The sequence below is a fragment of the Sus scrofa genome, chromosome 14, assembly GCF_000003025.6.
Source record: "Sus scrofa isolate TJ Tabasco breed Duroc chromosome 14, Sscrofa11.1, whole genome shotgun sequence".
NCBI lineage: Eukaryota > Metazoa > Chordata > Mammalia > Artiodactyla > Suidae > Sus > Sus scrofa.
Window position 1 is genome coordinate 28738480 of NC_010456.5, and position 17564 is coordinate 28756043.

Sequence of the window (17564 nt, forward strand, 5' to 3'; positions counted from 1 at the left end):
CCAATTCCAAGCTACCTGCGTGAATGTGGAATTGGGAAGGGAGGTGACCATACCCTCCCCACCGAGTGGATTCGGTTGCATACAAGAGCACAGATAACAGGCGAATATAGCCAAGTTCTTGGGAAGGGATGCTTTTTGAGTACTTATTTGTTTTTATTATAATTTCTTTAATTGGAAGGTTATGCATTTCTATTTTTGATAATGACTGTTTTTAACTACCAACCTGCAAAATTTCTGGAAACTACAAGTCTCTACACTTGAGCTGGCACCAGCCAGCCCAGCATACCTCTATCTGTGTGTCTTATAAGGGATGCCCCTTGTGGGCCAAGTTAGCATTCCCCATGTGGGCTTTGTCCAGGTAGACAAATGGGTTGGATCAGAGGGGCAAGGGCCCAGTATTAGGGAGGGGGCTTCCAGCAACAGAAAACTGTTTCATCTTGGTCCTGACCCTTGATTTCTGACTCCACTTCTCCCACCAACCTTGGGCTCCCGGGGCCCCCTTTTCCCCACCTGCAAGAGATGGAGGGTGTCATGAGGGCAGACCCCTCTTGGGATTTGCTCGATGGAGGCACTTGGCACATAGCACATGCTCAGTAGAATGTTTGTTGAATGAATGAGTGAGATTGTGCAGAAGTGGGCATTGCTGGGTGTTGGGAAGGTCTCATCAGGACCTGTCATCCGAGAACTCAGTCTCACCAGCTCCTACTTGGTTGGTTGGTACCACTGGACTCTCCTCTCATTCCTGGAACTGATGGCCATCCCCCCTCAACCAGCTACCACGTGGCTCTGAATCGTGGGGTGGAACGTGGCATTCCCTGCCCATCCTCCACCTTCTGAAAAAGCCCCCAGTGGTGCTACCTGTATTTCTGAGCCTGGCCATTAAAGCTGGCCAAGCTCTCCAACCACATCCAGTATGTCATTCAGCAAGGACACAGGGTGATCTCGCATCGGCATGTTTTGCCCAAGCAGGTCCCCCCCTGAAACATCCCCTCTTACCCTTCTCTACCAGAAGCCTTTGGAGTCTCAGATCAGGCCTCCTCCCTTCTCCCACTGGTCAGGATAAATCACCGTCTCGTCTGCAGTGCGCGCTGCCTTTTTCGTTCTGGGGCTACACCTGCGGCACATGGAGGTTCCCAGGCAGGGGTCAAATCGGAGCTGCAGTTGCTGCCTAAGCTACAGCCACAGCAACGCTGGATCCTTAACCCACTAAGCAAGGCCAGGGATCAAACCTGCATCCTTATGGATACTATGTCAGGTTCTTAATCTGCTGAGCCACAATGGGAAGTCCTGCTCTCCCTTTTAAAGTTTTCTCATCACTGCAGCCTCCATCTGTCCTGTTGTAGTTCCTCATCTTCATCAACTGAAGAGCTATTTCTGTGATTTGGTGTCCCCCTTGGGGACTCAGTGTGTGCTCGTGGAGGGAATGCACAAGGGGTAGCACATTTCGGCTTAAAGGGAGGCGAGGAAGAGCCTATGACCCCCAGCCCCAAGTGAGAGACAGAGCATCTGCCTGTAGGATCTTGCTGGGAAATGCTGTGTGACCTTTGGTGAGTTACTTAACCTCTCTGTGTCTTTGTATGCTCTTTTCTAAAACAGAGATAATGCCAACATTCTTGAGAGGGTTTAATTAACTAATGGGGATGAAATGAGGAGGAGAAGGCCTTATCACGTGTTCGCTGTGCTCAGTCAGCTCAGTCATCAGTTTTTATTCCTGTTGTTTTGCAGCAACTCCCGGTCTGGGGCTTCAGCATAGCGCAGGCTCGGTGACAGGTTGCTTGTCCAGCACTCAGCGCTCCGGAAGCGGGGGTCCCTCAGGGATTTGAACTGATGGCTCTGGCTAACCAAAGATCCGGTCAGGTTTTCCGCTGAGCTGTGCTGTGGTTTGGGAGGGGCTTTCACAAGCAAGCACTGGGCATGAAGCCCATTGTCAGCCTGATGGATGGCCTGTCTGGAAAGCAAAGGTGGGACCCTATCGTGAACTCCAGGATCACTTGAGATGGTGGAGTCTGGCTCCTGGTTCTTCCCCTGGGTCCATGGGCATCACCTGCTGCCAGTGGTAAGGGTCCTGGGCAGGGTCCCTTTTCTGCAACAAAGATCTCCCGAAGGCCTTGCTCCTCAGTGTGGTCTGGGAACCACCAGCATCTGTCATCCCTGGGAGCTGCCTAGAAATGTAGAGTGTTAGGCCTGCCCCAGGCCCAATGAAATGGAGTCTGCATTTTCTCAACATCCCCCCTGTGGTTTGTATACATGTTCCAGTTTGAGCAGCACTGGTCTGGAGCAGGGGCTGGCAAGCAATGGGCCGAAGGCCAAAGCTGGCCCACCATCTGCTTTTGTAAATAAAGTTTTATTGACACGTAGCCACCCTCATTTGTTCACAATGAGCAGCATCAGCATCAATAGTTCCAAAAAGACTGATGGACCAAGCCCTAAAGGGTTTACCATCTGGCTCTCACAGAAAGTTTGCTGGTGGCACAGAGGGTTAAGGATCTAGCATTGTCTCTGCAGCGGCTCAGGTCACTGCAGTGGCATGAGTTCGATCCCTGGCTGCGGGAACTTCCACATGCCAGGGGTGTGGCCAAAAATATTAATAATAATAATAAAAGAAAGAAAACATTTGGCTCTAAAGCAGGTTGTCCGACCATTGACATAACCTGGGAGTTTAAATGCCCTGAGGCTGGACTCTCTCCCTGAGACTCTGAGGTGATTGTCTTGGAACCAGCCTTGGCGTCAGGACTTCCCGGAGCTCCCCAGGTGATCCGTGTGTGCCACCGTGAGAGCAGTAGCTCTAAACTGCCCAGCAAGTGCAGTTCTGCGATCCTAGGATGGGCCTGACCTCAGAGGCGGAGCCCTCGTAGCTGTGAATCATCTGTGAGTTAGCCCTGTTTGCTGTCCTAAAACATCTGAGGAGTTGGGGCCTCCCACTCCCTCCATAAATCCCCCAGAGTCAGGTGTCCCCGTGTTAGGACTCCTGTACCAGGAGGCCAGGCAGATGGCCGTCATGGTGCCTGACCGTCCCTCCCAGTGGAAACCACGTGTAAGGCCAGGACTGACCTGGGGTTTCTCCCTTTCATCCCCTCCATCACTCAGGTCACGGTACAGGGATGCTGCTCCACAGGGCATGGAATTCAGGCCCCTGGAAACCAGGGGCCTGTCTGTGGAGCTCTGTGCCACAGCTCCAGAGTGGCCCCAAAGTCTCCGTACCCACTTCTCTCAGAGGGTGGGGGAGTCACCGGCTCTGCCCTGGGAGGCTTGATAGCATGTCAGGGAGGAGACCGAGGGGTCCGGCACTGGAATTGCCCTCCAGGTGGGAAGCGATAGGAGTCAGGACCAGGTTCCAGAGCTGACTGGGACTTCTGAGCCTCCCCCCAAGAGACACCCATGGGGGCTGGGCAAGGGGTAAGGGGCAGCCGGGGGTGGGTGGAGATGGCAGGAGAGGGGGCCAGGTGTAACCGGGGTCCAGTTGGGCTCTGGGTTGGAATCCTGGCATTGCTGTTGCCCAGCATTGTCCGTCACCCTCACTGTGCCTCAGTTTCCTCTTCCATAGAATGGGAGAATGATGGGAGTTGGTAAAGGAGATGAGGAAATACCTAGCAGACAGCCTGGCACAGGGCACTTGGAGCTATTGTTATTTTACGTATTTTTTTCCTTTTCTTTTTATGGCTGCACCTGTGGCACATGGAAGTTCCCAGGCTAGGGGTTGAATCAGAGCTGCAGCTGCCGGCCTATACCATAGCCATAGCAACACCGGATCTAGCCACATCTTTGATCTATGCCACAGATTGTGGCAAAACTACACCCTCAATCCAATGAGTGAGGCCAGGGATCGAACCTGCATTCTCACAGAGACTAGTTGGGGTCTTAACCCTCTGAGCCACAACAGGAACTCCAGAGCGGTTGTTGTTATTATTGCCGTGATGTAGATGTTAGGGTCTGACCCAGGCCCAGATGGGGTCTTGAGGAATCTTGGAAGGCGGACAGGGTGGGCTAGGCAGAAAGGAATGGGGTTGCCCATAAACACCCCACCCCCGGCCCTGCGACACCTGAGGCACCAAGCTTCTGACTCAGGTGGGGAGTCAGCAGAGACTCTCAGCGGGGCTTGGGGTACGACAAGTCATGCCTGCTGTCCCCTCTGAGACCTCCTTTTTCCTTTCTCTGTGACCTGGGGGCTTTGCCTGTCTGAACCTCAGTTTCCTCCTCTACAGAATGGAAGCAGTGATCGCTGCCCTTTTCCGTCTGAGGTTGGCTACGGGCACTAAATGAGATAGTATTTACAAGGTGCTCGGCGTGGTGGGGGAAGGAGTGGCCCCTGTGGAAGAAGCCCAGGGTGCTGCTTCCGTCTGAGGTTGGCTACGGGCACTAAATGAGATAGTATTTACAAGGTGCTCGGCGTGGTGGGGGAAGGAGTGGCCCCTGTGGAAGAAGCCCAGGGTGCTGCTACTGCTGTTTTTTTCCTTTGTCTTTATCCTCAGGACCTCAGAGGGCCAGGGAGCTGGTCAGTAGACTGTGCACAGCGCAATGTGGGGTGTGTAATAAGGTCTCAGGAAATGCTGGCATATTCCTCACTGGGGCCTTTTGAGGATTCAGAGGAGGCCCTGGGCAGGGGGATGCAGGTGCTGACTCCCTGGGCACCAGTCCTGGTCAGTTATGCTGCATCAGTGCAGGGCTGGGGGCTGCAGTCGGCCTCTGTCTGGGTCAGCCGGTGGGGAGCCGTATCTGCTGGCCATGCCGGGGGCTGACAGTGGCCCAGGATGAGATTCCAGAGGGCCTGGAGACCCCACGAGCCTAGACCAGTGATGGGCATGCCAGAGTGTAGCCTGGAGTTGGCTGCTGGAGGGACAGGGATAAAGCTTCAGGGTGAAGCTGCAACCCAGTTGGGTTTCTTGGCACAGACATAGCAAAGGGTGGGTCTGGGGAGGTGTCAGCTTCCTGTGGTTGGAAAGCCCCAGCCCTGCCCTTCTTGGTCCTGGGAGTGCAGAAGCCTCACTGGTGGAGATGGCAGCCATGCCAAGCAACCCATAGGCAGGGGAACCTGTCCGCAGTTGGCCGTGCCATCATGCACCCCCACACCTCCTGTCTCGTCCTGGTCCCTAGTCCCCACTCATCTTCTCTGCCCTGGCTCCCATCTGCAGGGACAGGTCCAGAGGAGACTTCACCTGTCAGGAACCAGAGGTGGCCATGGCTCTCTGGTTGTTAAAAGGCTGTGCTTTAGTGTTTCACGTTTTGGGGTAGTGACAAGGGACAGGCTAATTCAAGGACACTGAACCACTGATGGGGAATTGACAGCAACATAGCAGGGAGCTGAGGGGGGGCTGCTCAAAGTCCAGCTGATCCGCCCCCTTGCCCCTCCTCTTATAGAACAGAGGCAGGTTTTTGAGGAAGGAGGGCCAGACGTGAGCCAGGGGGTTCCAGGGTAGACACTGCTGCAGCGTCACAGAGCCCACGATTCCCTGTGAATATGAAGACCCCTGCTCTGTGCCCCAGCATCCATGGAGTAGCTATAGCTGACCCCTGTGCTCAGCCCCATCAAAAATTAAAGTTGCAGAGAAAGGAGTTCTCGTCGTAGCTCAGCGGGTTAAGAACCCGATTAGTATCCACAAGGATGCAGGTTTGATCCCTGGCCTCACTCAGCGGGTTAAGGATCCAGCTTTGCCGTGAGCTGTGGTGTAGGTCGAAGATGTGGCTCAGGTCTGGTGTTGCTGTGATGTAGGCCAGCAGCTACAGCTCCGATTCCACCCCTAGCCTGGGGGCTTCCATATGCCAGGGGCGTGGACCCAAAAAGCAAAAAAAAAAAAAAAAGTTACGGGGCTGTCACAGGCAAAGGCAGCCTCTGCAGGGATGGGTCTGTGTGACTGCCGTGGAGGAAGGATGGGGAGGGAGGGAACCCTTGAACCCCACTGGCCACCCTCACCTTCTCCCTCTTCTTCGGTTTCTCATTCCTTGTGTTGAACATCGGCCGTGCCCCTCGGTACACACTGAAAGGGCTTGCAGCGCGTCTGTTTTCATTTCACTTGGCTCAGTGGGATGGAAAGTTGGTCTGGTTTGGCAACTGCCCACAGAGAGGACTTTGGGGGTGGCCAAGAGAATCAGTGTGTGCTTTGAAAGAAATCAGGCAGGACAGAAAGGAAGTCGGGCGGCAGGGCTGGAAGGAGCTGGCACTCCCCAACCCGTCTTGGTGAGGCCCTGCTGGCCAGCTCCCGCCTTCCCAGCTCACCTCCCCAGCTGGGGAGGAGATGAAAGGAGCAAGCCTGCGGGAGGAGGCTGGTTTTGCTGGAGCCCCTTTGATCTCTCCTGTCAGACGGCCCTGCTCTCTTCTTGCTCCCAGGGCTGACTGGGAGTCAGCTCCCAGGGCTGAGGGGTGAGGAAGGCCAAGCCTGCCACAGCACGAGCGGGCCCTCATCCTGGCACCAAACACCTACCCTTAGACGGGCCCAGGGAACCTGGGGACAAGTCTTCCATCTGCCCATTTAACAGACATGGAGCCTGGGGCTTAGCGAGGTGGCCTGAGCTTTGTCAGGGGCCGGGCAGGCTGAGCTTCAGGGTGTGACCTGGGTGTCCTGGTGTGCATTCTGTTCTCGCCTGAAGCTGACCCGGGCCCCTCCCTCCTGTGTTGGTGGCTTCTGCCCCAGGTAAATACCTGCACCAGATGCCAGCTCTGTACAGGCTCACTTATTTCAGCCTCCTCACCCCTGGCTGAGGGGTAGGCACGCTTTCAAGGAGGAAGAATCAGCACAGAGAGGTTAAGAACCTCATCCAGGGTCACACAGCGGAGGAGGCTGTACATCTGATTCTAGCACTTTCTATATCTCACTCTGTGACTCCTGCCTCCCCAGTACCCCAGACTGAGGTGGTTTCTGTGCTGCTCACATCAGGGGGGCCTTGGGTCCTTTGCCTTTGGCCTCTTGTGGGCCGACCCCAATGTGCGCCACCCCACCCCCCACCCCCGGCCCCCAGCTTGCTTAGCCCAGGTGTGGAGCCTCACTTGACTCCCTGTTTTCCTCTCTTCCCCCCGCCCTGCCCCGGGGCCTGGCAGCAGCAGCAACAGCAGCAGCAGCAGCAGCAACAGCAGCAGCAGATGCCTCGCAGCAACCAGGAGGAGAAAGATGAGAAGGAGAAGGAGAAGGAGGCCGAGAAGGAGGAGGAGAAGCCGGACGTGGAGAATGACAAGGAGGAGCTGATCAAGTAAGGGGCCTGGCTGCGACTCCCCGGTGGCAGCCTCTGGTCTGTACTCAGCCTGCACGGCCTGCGGGCGGCCCTCTATGGAGGTGTGTGAGGACCTGGCGCTTTGCCGTCTGCCCATTGCCTGCCTGCCGGGAAGGGAGGCATTTTCTGCTCTGCCTAGTCCCTGACAGCCCCCCTTCCGGAAGCCCGCTCCGCTCCCTCCTCTCTCTCCTCCCGCCCGCCCTTTCTTTCTCAAAGCCTCTGGAGACCGTAGAGACTGATAGCTCATTTGAGCTCTACTCCTGAGCTAATAAATCCAGGCAATGCTTTGGAACTCTTTGCCTCCTCTTCTCCTCCCCCTCCTTGGCCGAGTCTCCCCGGAGATGCTGGGGGTGGGGGAGGGGAGGGGGAATCAGAGGAGCTCCCTGCTCAGGGAAGAACTAGGTAAGCAGGTGGGCGGCAGCCCTGGCCTTTAGAATTATCGCTGTCAGTGTGAGTTCTTGCAGATCAAGGCACAGCCTCGCCTCGGGGGCCCCGCCAGCCTCCCGTGCCTGCCAGGGGCAGCGGGAGCACCACCAGCTGGAGAGTCACTCCCAGAAAGGGGGGCGGGGGTGGCGGCGGGCATCACTCAGCGCCAGGTACCTGGAGTGGGCTCAGGAATGTGGTTTCAGAGAACATCTGGCTTCGTTACCCCGTCTCCCAGACGCTCCTGCGAGGGCCTTCAGGAAGATGAATGGGCGGCGGAGGTGATAAATCTGAGCGGCCCCACAGTAAACTCTCCCGAGGCGGCTTCTGAGAAGGTCCCAGCCCCAGTTACCGCGGTCACATGCCTCCCCACACAACCGGGCTCAGCCGCTTCCACTGGCAGGGAACTCTCATCTTGCGCTTTCTGCAGGACGCAGTGGCCGGTGATGATGCTGAAAGCCAAGACTGAGTTGTTTCTAGGGCCCCGTTGGGGACAGCTCCTCTCTGAGGGAGTAAGTAAAGTGCCTGAGGACTGTGCCAGCCTGCACCCTCGTGCAGTTACTCCAGTAGTCACAGTGGAGAGCATCTGTTTAGTGGATGAAATGGTCTTGCAGATAGCCAGCAGCCCACATCCCTGTTAGAAGAATAAAGTAGACTTTAAATACCCGCTCACACCTCCCTTTTGTTAAATAAGATGGCACTGTAGATGCCTACCTGCAGTACTCCCGCATCTGGTAAGTAAAGAAGGTTTGCAGATTGCTACCAGCCGGCCCTCGCCCTGAGCTTTTCCCCTTCTTCATTATTATTATTATTATTATTATTATTGTCTTTTTAGGGCTGTACCTGCGACATATGGCAGTTCAGGCTAGGGATCGAATCAGAGCTATAGCTGCCAGCCTATACCACAGCCACAGCAATGCCAGATCCAAGCCACATCTGCAACTTACGCCACAGCTCACAGCAACACCAGATCCTTAACCCACTGAGGGAGGCCAGGGATCAAACCCGCATCCTCGTGGATACTAGTCGAGTTCATTAACACTGGGTCACAACGGGAGAGATCTCCATTTAAAAAATCCCACCCCACCCCCCACTTTTCTACTGATGAGTACAAAAGTGCTGGCAGCCAGCCCTCATCTTGCCCAGAAAAAGGGTCTCTTGAAACTGCCATCCAGGTTCCTGGCTCAGGTGAAACCATCCCTATCTCTTCTCTCTGGCCTTTAGGGAGAAGGCAGACGACACCTCTGGGGAAGACAATGATGAGAAGGAGGCAGTGGCCTCCAAAGGCCGCAAAACTGCCAACAGCCAGGGGAGACGCAAAGGCCGCATCACCCGTTCCATGGCCAACGAGGCCAACAGCGAGGAGACCGTCACCCCACAGCAGAGTGCCGAGCTGGGTGAGTCTTCGGCCAGGGAAAGGGTGCCACAGGTATAGCGGGCTCAGGACCCCAGCTTTAGCTGCAAACTTGCTGTGTGGCCTGGGGCGAGTTCCTTAACCTGCCTGTGCCTCAGTGTCATCATCTGCACCGTGGTTGCCTGCAGTGCCTGTAACCATGGGGTGAGTCTCTCAGTGACTTTGTGTGTGGGAAGAGCCTAGAACCTGAGTCATGGCAAAGGCTCTTCAGCTGTCGGTTGTGATTATCCTGGAACCACAGAGTTCACATAAGAATCCAGATCACCAGAGTTCCCACTGTGGCTCAGTGGGTTGAGAATCCGACTGTAGCAGTGGGTTTGATCCCTGGCCTGACCCAGTGGGTGAAGAATCGAGCATTGCTACAGCTGCGTTGTCGGTTGCAGCTGGGGCTCAGATTCAATCCTTGACCTGGGAACTTCTATATGCCGTGGGAGTGGCCATTAAAAAAAAAATTAGATGATCATTTTGGTTTTGTTTTTAAATCAGAAGATCTGGCCACGCTTGGCCGACATTTGTGCCAGGTAGTAGTTGTTGGAGCTGAGTAGCCCCCACCCGCTTTCCAAAGGGCCAGGGCCAACACTTGCTTTTCCTGGCTTGCCCCCTCAGCCCTGGTAGGCGCCTGGTTTGTACCTTCACTTCTGTGGGCCTCTCTTTCTCCCTCTGCCCGGCAGATGCCCACCCCCAGGTACTCTGAGCCTCAAGTCCTGCCTCCAAGGGGAAAAGAAGACAAGAATTGAGTAGCATTTCCCAAGTTCGGCCACAGGGGGGCAGCTGGTGTGTGTGTCGTCTACTATTTTGGCTGTTTGGGGCCTGCCCTCCTGTGTCCACAGGAACCCCCACCCGGGTCCTAGGTGCTCCTGCTGAGGCCCCAGCCACCTGGATGCCTTCCCTGGGTGGGAATTGATGGAGGTGACGTTTCGTGCCCCTCCCCCACACCCAGCTTTGTTCTGGGTACCTGGCCCTTCTTGCTGCGGGAGAGCATTGTATTCATTTCACAGATGGGCTGTTTGAGACTTTGAGAAGGGACTTAGCCTCCCTACAGTCACGGAGCCAGTTGGGATTCAAACCCAGCCGGTTGGCCACAAACCCTGTGTGGCTCCTGTAGGCTTTTGCTGGCTGCCCCTTGGTGCCAGCGTGCCTAGAGGCGCAGGGCAGGAGGGTTCCTTTCAGAAGTACGCTGGTGCACTTGACTTCTGGGAAAGTTCTTCTGGACCCCATGCCAACATTGGGGTTAGATAGTGGGGTGAAAAACACAACCCCGGACCCTCTGATGGGCATTCTCCCCCCGCCCCCCGCCCCGCCTCCTTGGCTCAGACTTCCATAGCTTTCCTCTGCGGCTCCTGTGAGAGGGAGGGAAAGTGAGGATGGGGGCCTTCTCCCCCTCCTGAGCTGCTCCTCACACTCCCTCCTGCCTGCCAGAGCTCTCCTCCCATGGTCAGTGGCCTTTACCAAGCGCATGCTCTGTGCCTGGCACTGTTCCAGGGACTGAGTCCCTGAAGCTGCCATCTCTCATGCTCACCGTGCCCCCCCCACCACACAACATCTTATATGACTTGGCTCTCCTGGGCTCACACGTAGGGAAACTCAGAGAAGAAGCTCAAAAGCAGCCACAGCAACAGTCATGTAAATCAACTATGCTTCAGTAAAACTTTTAAAAATTTTTAAAAAATGGAGTTCCCGTTGTGGCTCAACAGTAATGAACCCGACTAGTATCCATGAGGATGTGGGTTCCATCCCTGGCCTCGCTCAGTGGGTTGGGGATCCAGTGTTGCCGTGAGCTGTGGTGTAGGTTGAAGATGAGGCTCAGGTATGGTGTTGCTGTGGCTGTGGCTGTGGTGTAGGCTGGCAGCTGTAGTTCCGATTTGACCCCTAGCCTGGGAACCTCCATATGCCACAGATGTGGCCCTGAAAAGCAAAAAGTAAAAAATTAAAACGACAACAACAAAACAGCCACAGCAGACACGTAGCTAACTCCCCCTGACTCCAAGGCAGCAGTGCCCCTTCTCCAGAGCATGAGCAGCCTCACACCTGCACTGAATGGGGTGGGGGCCAGAGTATGGTATTCACTATAGAGCAAGGGGCAGGTGGCCATGTCTGGGAACATTTGTCATTGTCCCAGATGGAGTGGGGGTGCCTCCTGGCACCTGGTGGGCAGAGGCCAAGAAGGCTGCAATGCCTGGGACTGTCCCTGTGACAAAGGAGCATCTGGTCCCAGTGAGTCCACATTCAGATGAGGTTCTGCCAAAGCTCACGTTGCTTGTCGTTTTCTTCTGCCCTCATGTGGTCACCACGCTCCCAGGGGGCCACCCCCGTCCCAGCCAAGTGCCTGCAGAGGCAGCTGACAGTCCAGGCCCTGGGCTGCCTTGGTTTCCCCATCTGTAAAATGGGGCGACTGCACACCCCCAGCCCAGCAGGTGTCCCCGGAGGCAGAGAAAACGCGTCACTCCGGGCTGCCGCCAACACGTCCCTGTCTCCCTTTTCAGCCTCCATGGAGATGAACGAGAGTTCTCGCTGGACCGAGGAAGAGATGGAAACAGCCAAGAAAGGTGAGGGGTTTCTGGCTGTTCTGATCGCCCTCTGGGTCCTGCCGCTCGTGTAGGGGGAGAAGGTTGACACGCGTGTCCTTGAACGGGGGCTGTGGTGTGTCTGCGGGGGTGGGCTCTGCGCATTTGCCGAGTCTCCTTGGAACCTCAGTTTTGTCCTCCAGAAAACGGGTCTGTGTGGCAGTGTTGTCAGTGGACAGCTTCCGTGACCTCTGGGGTCAGCACATGGTAGCCCCGTAGACGAAGTGGCCGTGGCACACTTGGGTGCTTTGTGGGAAGGTGCAGAGCCTGCTGGTGGGTTCACGGTATCCCCTTGTCCCCCCTCAGCTGCACCATCTACCCGGGGGTGGCTGGTGGCTGGTGGCCGGTGGCCCTGTGCTGTGGTGATGACCCCACATTCTCCGTAGATGCCTCTAGCACATTTGTTGTTCATTGGAGCCAGAAGGGCTGGGCCCTTGACCGCCCTACTCAGTGACCTGTCTCTGGGCCTCGGTTTCCCCATCTGTGAAATGGGAGGGGTGTGCAAGCTGGCCGAGAGGAACCAGAGATAACAGGCACTGGGGTGCTGAGGATGGGCCTGGCACCACTGGGGCTGTGTCTGTGTTTGTCCCCCACTTCCATCTCTGGGAGATGCTCCAGCCGCCCCTCCCTCGCCTATGCCCAGGGCAGGGGCCGTCAGGCCAGCTCAGCACCGACAGGCTCGGGATGGAGTGGCTGGCATCCGAGCCCATTTGGCCTGATGGCTTTCATTGATCTGGACCCCAGCCCTGAGAGGTGGCTTGCTTCTGGCCGTCTCGTGGACAAGACAGGGAGGAGCAGAGGCTGAGGGTGGCCCAAGTCCTAGAGCTGGTGGCCTCCTGGCTCTTGTCCCCAAGGTCCTGCTGAGGCCCCACTGCTGACGTGCAGCTTCTTTGTGTCCAGAGCTCCAGGTTGTAACTCGGAGAGAACAAAAGGCCTTTTTAATGAAGGACCCAGGTGCATGGGGACAGTGGGGCCTGGAGGCTGAGACCCTGGACCAGGGGCTGCCTGCCCTGCCCCCACCCTCCACCCCAGGAGGGGCCTGAGCGTCTGAGCAGGAGCAGCCGCAGACTGGATCAGGGCCCCCACCTGAGACCTGGCCCTTCCCTCGGGGCCCCTGTCTGGACACCCTGCCCCTCGGAATCTCCCAACCTCTTTCCTCCAAGCTCCCAGCCATTGGGCGAGGTGGGCCTGGAGGAAGGACCCTGCTGGACCCTTAGCATCCTCCACAAGGGGAGGAGCTGCTTGCTTCTGGCAGCTGAGGGCCTGTTCTCAGCGGTCAGAGGGGCGTTGATGGGGCCTGTGGGTACAGGGGCTGCTGTTAGCCCCCTAAGGGGCCCTGTCGTCCTTTCTTCTGTTTTCTGTGTCCACTTTGTGGTTTCTGGTACAGATTTCGCCCGGGGATGCAAAAGAGGCTTTATTGAAATTGTGTGATTGTTTTTTTCCTCCCTTTAATTTTGGTGATTACCAAACACACAAAACACGAAATCTACCATTTTAACCATTTTCAAGTGTACAATTCAGTGGCATTAATTGCGTTCACAGTGTTGTACAACCATCACCACTGTCTAGTCCCAGAGCTTTTCACCACCCCGAACGGAAACCCCATACCCATTAGCAGTCACTCTCATTTCCCCAAGCCCTGCCAACCTCTGGCACCCACCAGTCTGCTTTCCGTCTCTATGGTTCTGCCGTTTTGGGACTTTTGTGTGAATTAGATCATGCGTCTGCCCTTGGGTGTCTGGCTGCTCTCAGCATCATTCTGTCCAGGTGCCTCCCTGCTGTAGCCTGTGTCAGTGCTCCATTCCTTTTTATGACTAAGTCATATTCCACTATGTGAACGTACCACACTCTGTTTATCCAGTGGTTAATGGGCACTGAGGTTGTTTCCACCTCTCAGCTGTTGTGAATGATGCTGCTGCAAACATCTGTGTAGAATTGCATGTTTTTTGGGTTTTTTTTTAACCACATGTGAGACTCTGGGATCTCAGCCATGGGCGGTGTTATTGCCCAGGGACCCACCCACCAGCGGAGTGAGGGGCTCCACACGCCTGCCCCGGGACTGCCAGCCTGTGCTGCGTCCCCTGTCGTCATGGCAGCCCCGTCACCAGCTCCTTCCCTGTTGCCTGGGAACCGGGAGCTGGCTGAGTCACAGGCTGCCCTCTCTCTCCCTTTCGGAAGGGCAGACCCAGGGGCTGGGAGGATGAGTCACCGGTGCGACGGGAGCGCACCCCACCGTCTCAAGGTTGGGTCCTCAGCAGCAGTAGTGAGCTCATCCTGAGTCCTGCCCACGGAGACGGCAGTGCATGAGGCCCCTGGGAATGGTGAGCACCAAGGCCCTGCTCAGTGACATTTGTGATAATGTGATGAGCGCCAGCGTGCTCGTCCGCCGTGAATTACAGCAATCTGGACAATTACCGCTCAGGGTGGCTGCTAATGGCTGTGCGTTCCAGGCGGCGGGAGGAGGTCGGGGCGGGGAGGCAGGTGCTGGCAGCTCCCAGAGACTCCCATCTCCACAGCGGGCAGGGGTGGGAAGGCTAGGAATGTTCCAGTGCCCCCAGCCCTTGGAAACTCAGAAAGTACCCAAGAACCAGCTGTGCCCGAGGCGGATGGCATCCAGCCATCCTCTCGGTTTTCATTGTCCTTGATGCAGTGCCTCACCATGTACAGGACAGGGGTACCCAGAGATGTGCAGGCCCTGGTCCCTCTCTCATGGAGCCCCTGACGGGAGCGGCCGGGTATCCCCAGGGCCTTGGGACCTCTGAGCCTGCCCCAGGCATCCTGAAGGACTTCCAATAGCATGCCCTAAAGGATGAGCTGCAGAGGGTCTCCCATCCCCAGAGAGAAGCTGGACCTCAGCCTCTGGACCTTTTAGCTCTGTGACCCCAGGCAAGCCAGTCAACCTCTCTGTGCTTCAATTTCCTCATCTGCACAATGGGAACTAGAGTATCGCCCACAATATTAGTTTCCTGGGGCTGCTGTAACCAAGTGCAAACTTGGTTGGCTTAAGAACAACAGAAATAGGAGTTTCCCATTGCGGCCTAGCGGTAACAAATCCGGCTAATATCCATGAGGATGTGGTTCGATCCCTGGCGTCGCTCAGTGGGTTAAGGATCTGGCGTTGCTGAGAGCTGTGGTGTAGGTCACAGTCGTGGCTTGGATCTGGTGTTGCTGTGGCTGTGGCGCAGGCTCTAGCTGCTGCTCTGATTTGACCCCTAGCCTGGGAACTTCCATATGCTGCATGTGCTGCCCTAAAAAGCAAAAGAAAAAAGAAAGAAAAAGAAAAAAGAACAACAGAAATGTATGCTCCCTGTTCTGGAGTCCATGTGTCTGAAATCAAGGTGTCAGCAGGGCTCTGCTCCTTCCGAAGTCTCCAGGGGAGGCTCCTGCCTGCCCCCCTCCCCCCCAGCCTCTGGTGTTGCTGGCAGTCGTCAGCGTTCCTGGGCTCCTAGACATTCCAACCTCTGCCTTCTTCTCCACATGGCTGTCTTCCCTCTGTGTGGCTCTGTCCAAATTTTCCTCTTCTTATAAGGACCCACCCTAATCCGGTATGACCTCATCTTAACTTGATCACATCTATAAAGACTTTTTCCAAATAAGGTCACATTTGCAGGTTACAGGTGGATGGACGTGAAATCTGGGTGGTGATGGGGGAACACTCTTTAATCCCTTACAACCACCTTTGGGGGATTTTGGTGAAAGAAAACAGATGTGCTTATTAGGAGGGTCTAAGACACACGGCGATCGCTGCCGCTGTTTGTAGTGGTAACCAGCTCCTTAGCCTCGTGACCTTGGCCTGGCCCATCGCTTTCTTGGCCTGTCTCCCTTTGTCCTCCAAAACGAAGCTAGGGTGCCTCGCTGCAGGATGTCCAAAGCGGGGCACGAGCCACATTGGTGCCTTCCCTGGCGTAACAGTAGGTGCACAGATGTGGCAGGCCTGCAGTTTAGCACACAGACTCTGGAGCCTTTCTTCCTGGGTTTGAGAGCTGGCTGTGCCCCTCAGGGGTGTGTGACGCTGGGCAAGTGCCCACACCTTGGCCCCTCACCTGCACAGAAGGGAGGTGGGCTGGAGGTGAGTGGCTTGCTTGCAGCTATCAAGTGACATTGGGAGGTGGTTTCACAGAGCTGGGGGAAAGGCCCCTGGGCTGACATCTGAAACACAAAATATTAAGTAATACCATCAGAAGTTCCCACTGTGGCTTAGCAGGTTATAAACCTGACTAGTATCCATGAGGATGCAGGTTCAATCCCTGGCCTCGCTCAGTGGGTTAAGGATCCAGTGTTGCCGCAAGCTGTGGCGTAGGATCTGACGTGGCTCAGATCTGACCTTGCTGTGGCTGTGGTATAGGCTGGCAGCTGCAGCTCCTATCCAACCCTAACCTGGGAACCTCCAAATGCCGCAGGCGTGGCCCTAAAAAGCAAAAAAGAAAACAAAAAATAATACCATCAAAGTACTTGTTAGTACTTGCAGGTGCCAGCTAGTGCTAAAGGCGTTGTGTGTGTTAAGCCACTTCATCCCTACCAAGTTTATGAAGCAGATGCTATTACTAGTTTCTTTATCCAAAGGGCGAAACTGAGACTCAGAGAGGTTACACAGCTGTTAGGGGTTGGAGCTGGGATTTGAACCTAGGCACTCTAGTTACAGAGTGGGAATGGGGCTGGGGTGAGGTTTGAATGAGGGAGTTATTGGGCCTGGTTACTATTAATCAGATAATGAGGGAGGGAAGGGCATCCCAATAAAGGTGTGGCATGTGCAAAGGCCCTGTGGCAGGGGCAACGTGGTCAAGTAAGCTGTTAAAACCCGGAGAGCAAGAGGAAGAGAGGCAAGGGATGGAGAGGCCATTGGGAAGGCCAGCCCCTGCCCTTACCAGCTGTGGGATAGAGTTTGGCCATTACTCTAAGAGCATGGAGAAGGCCATTGCTGCAGAGGACAGGTTAGCTGCAGAGTTCCAGGTAGGCAGGTGGGTACCCACCCTTCTCGTGTGCATAGCTGCCTGCCCTGGGGCTCACACCAAGTGGGGACTGAGCAGTGCAGGGCAGCCCCAGGGAGCTGGCTGCCAGCCCACCCACGGGCCCTGCACCATGCTGGGCAAGAGGGGCAGACCCCGCACTGGACTGGGAGGTGAGGCTCTGGTTCCCTGGGAAAGGTCAGCCTGGTCTGGCTTGTGGTCTTGACCAAGCCGTATGGGAAGCCCAGGACTCTGCTGGCTGCTCCTACAGGTTCCCAGCCCACTTCTCTGGTAGACAGGGCACCAGCCATTGTGATTGGGGGAGAAGCCCCCAGCACACCATTCCAGACCAGAAATAGGCACTAGCCCAGCTCCATGCTGCCAGCCCCTCTGTGGCCTTGAGCTGCCTGCCTGGTGAGGAGGGAGGGGGCAAGTGAGCAGCCCTGGCGAGAGAGCGCTGCCAGAGCCAGGCCCTGGTGGCCCCAAGCACAGTCCCTCAGGTCAAATGGAGCCCAGGTGAACCTGGGAGCTGTCCCCTTGTAACTTCAGGCCAGCTCTGCCTGCACGACCTGCCTCCTTTCATGGGGAGTAAGGGAGAAACCATTGATTGCTTTGCACCTCCGAAGACCTTGTTTTCACACTGGCTGGTTTAATTAGTTTTTACGGATGAAGAGCCTAAGGCTCGGGGAGGGGAGATGTGAGTCCCCAGCCACGGAGTTTGGAAACGAGGGCCTCCCCATCCACATGTCCATCACCCAAGCCTCCTGCCGCCCTCACTGCAGGGACCACAGAAGAGCAACTGGACACACACTGGAGCTCATAACGAGCAGTGTGGTGCCATGGTTGGTGCACAGGGTTGGCAGCTAACGCATCTGGGTTTGGGCTGCTGGGCTACTTCTGGGCATGGGTGTCAGTGAGGGTCAGCAGGAGACGAGGCCAGCTCTTGGTGTGGGGAACTGAGGACAGTTGATGTACAGGGGCAAGGTGGCACTAACGGTTGTTAGAAGGGACCCTGCT

The 17564-nt window shown here is 56.0% G+C and overlaps 1 protein-coding gene across 1 annotated transcript in view; it reads left to right on the forward strand.

Moving 5' to 3' along the window:
• Window positions 1-17564, forward strand: part of NCOR2 (nuclear receptor corepressor 2) — a 176631-nt gene that overhangs the window by 95706 nt on the left and 63361 nt on the right. The window contains 3 exon segments of the mRNA NM_001044576.1: window positions 7031-7179; window positions 8848-9020; window positions 11521-11583. Coding sequence (NP_001038041.1) covers window positions 7031-7179; window positions 8848-9020; window positions 11521-11583 — 385 coding nt within the window.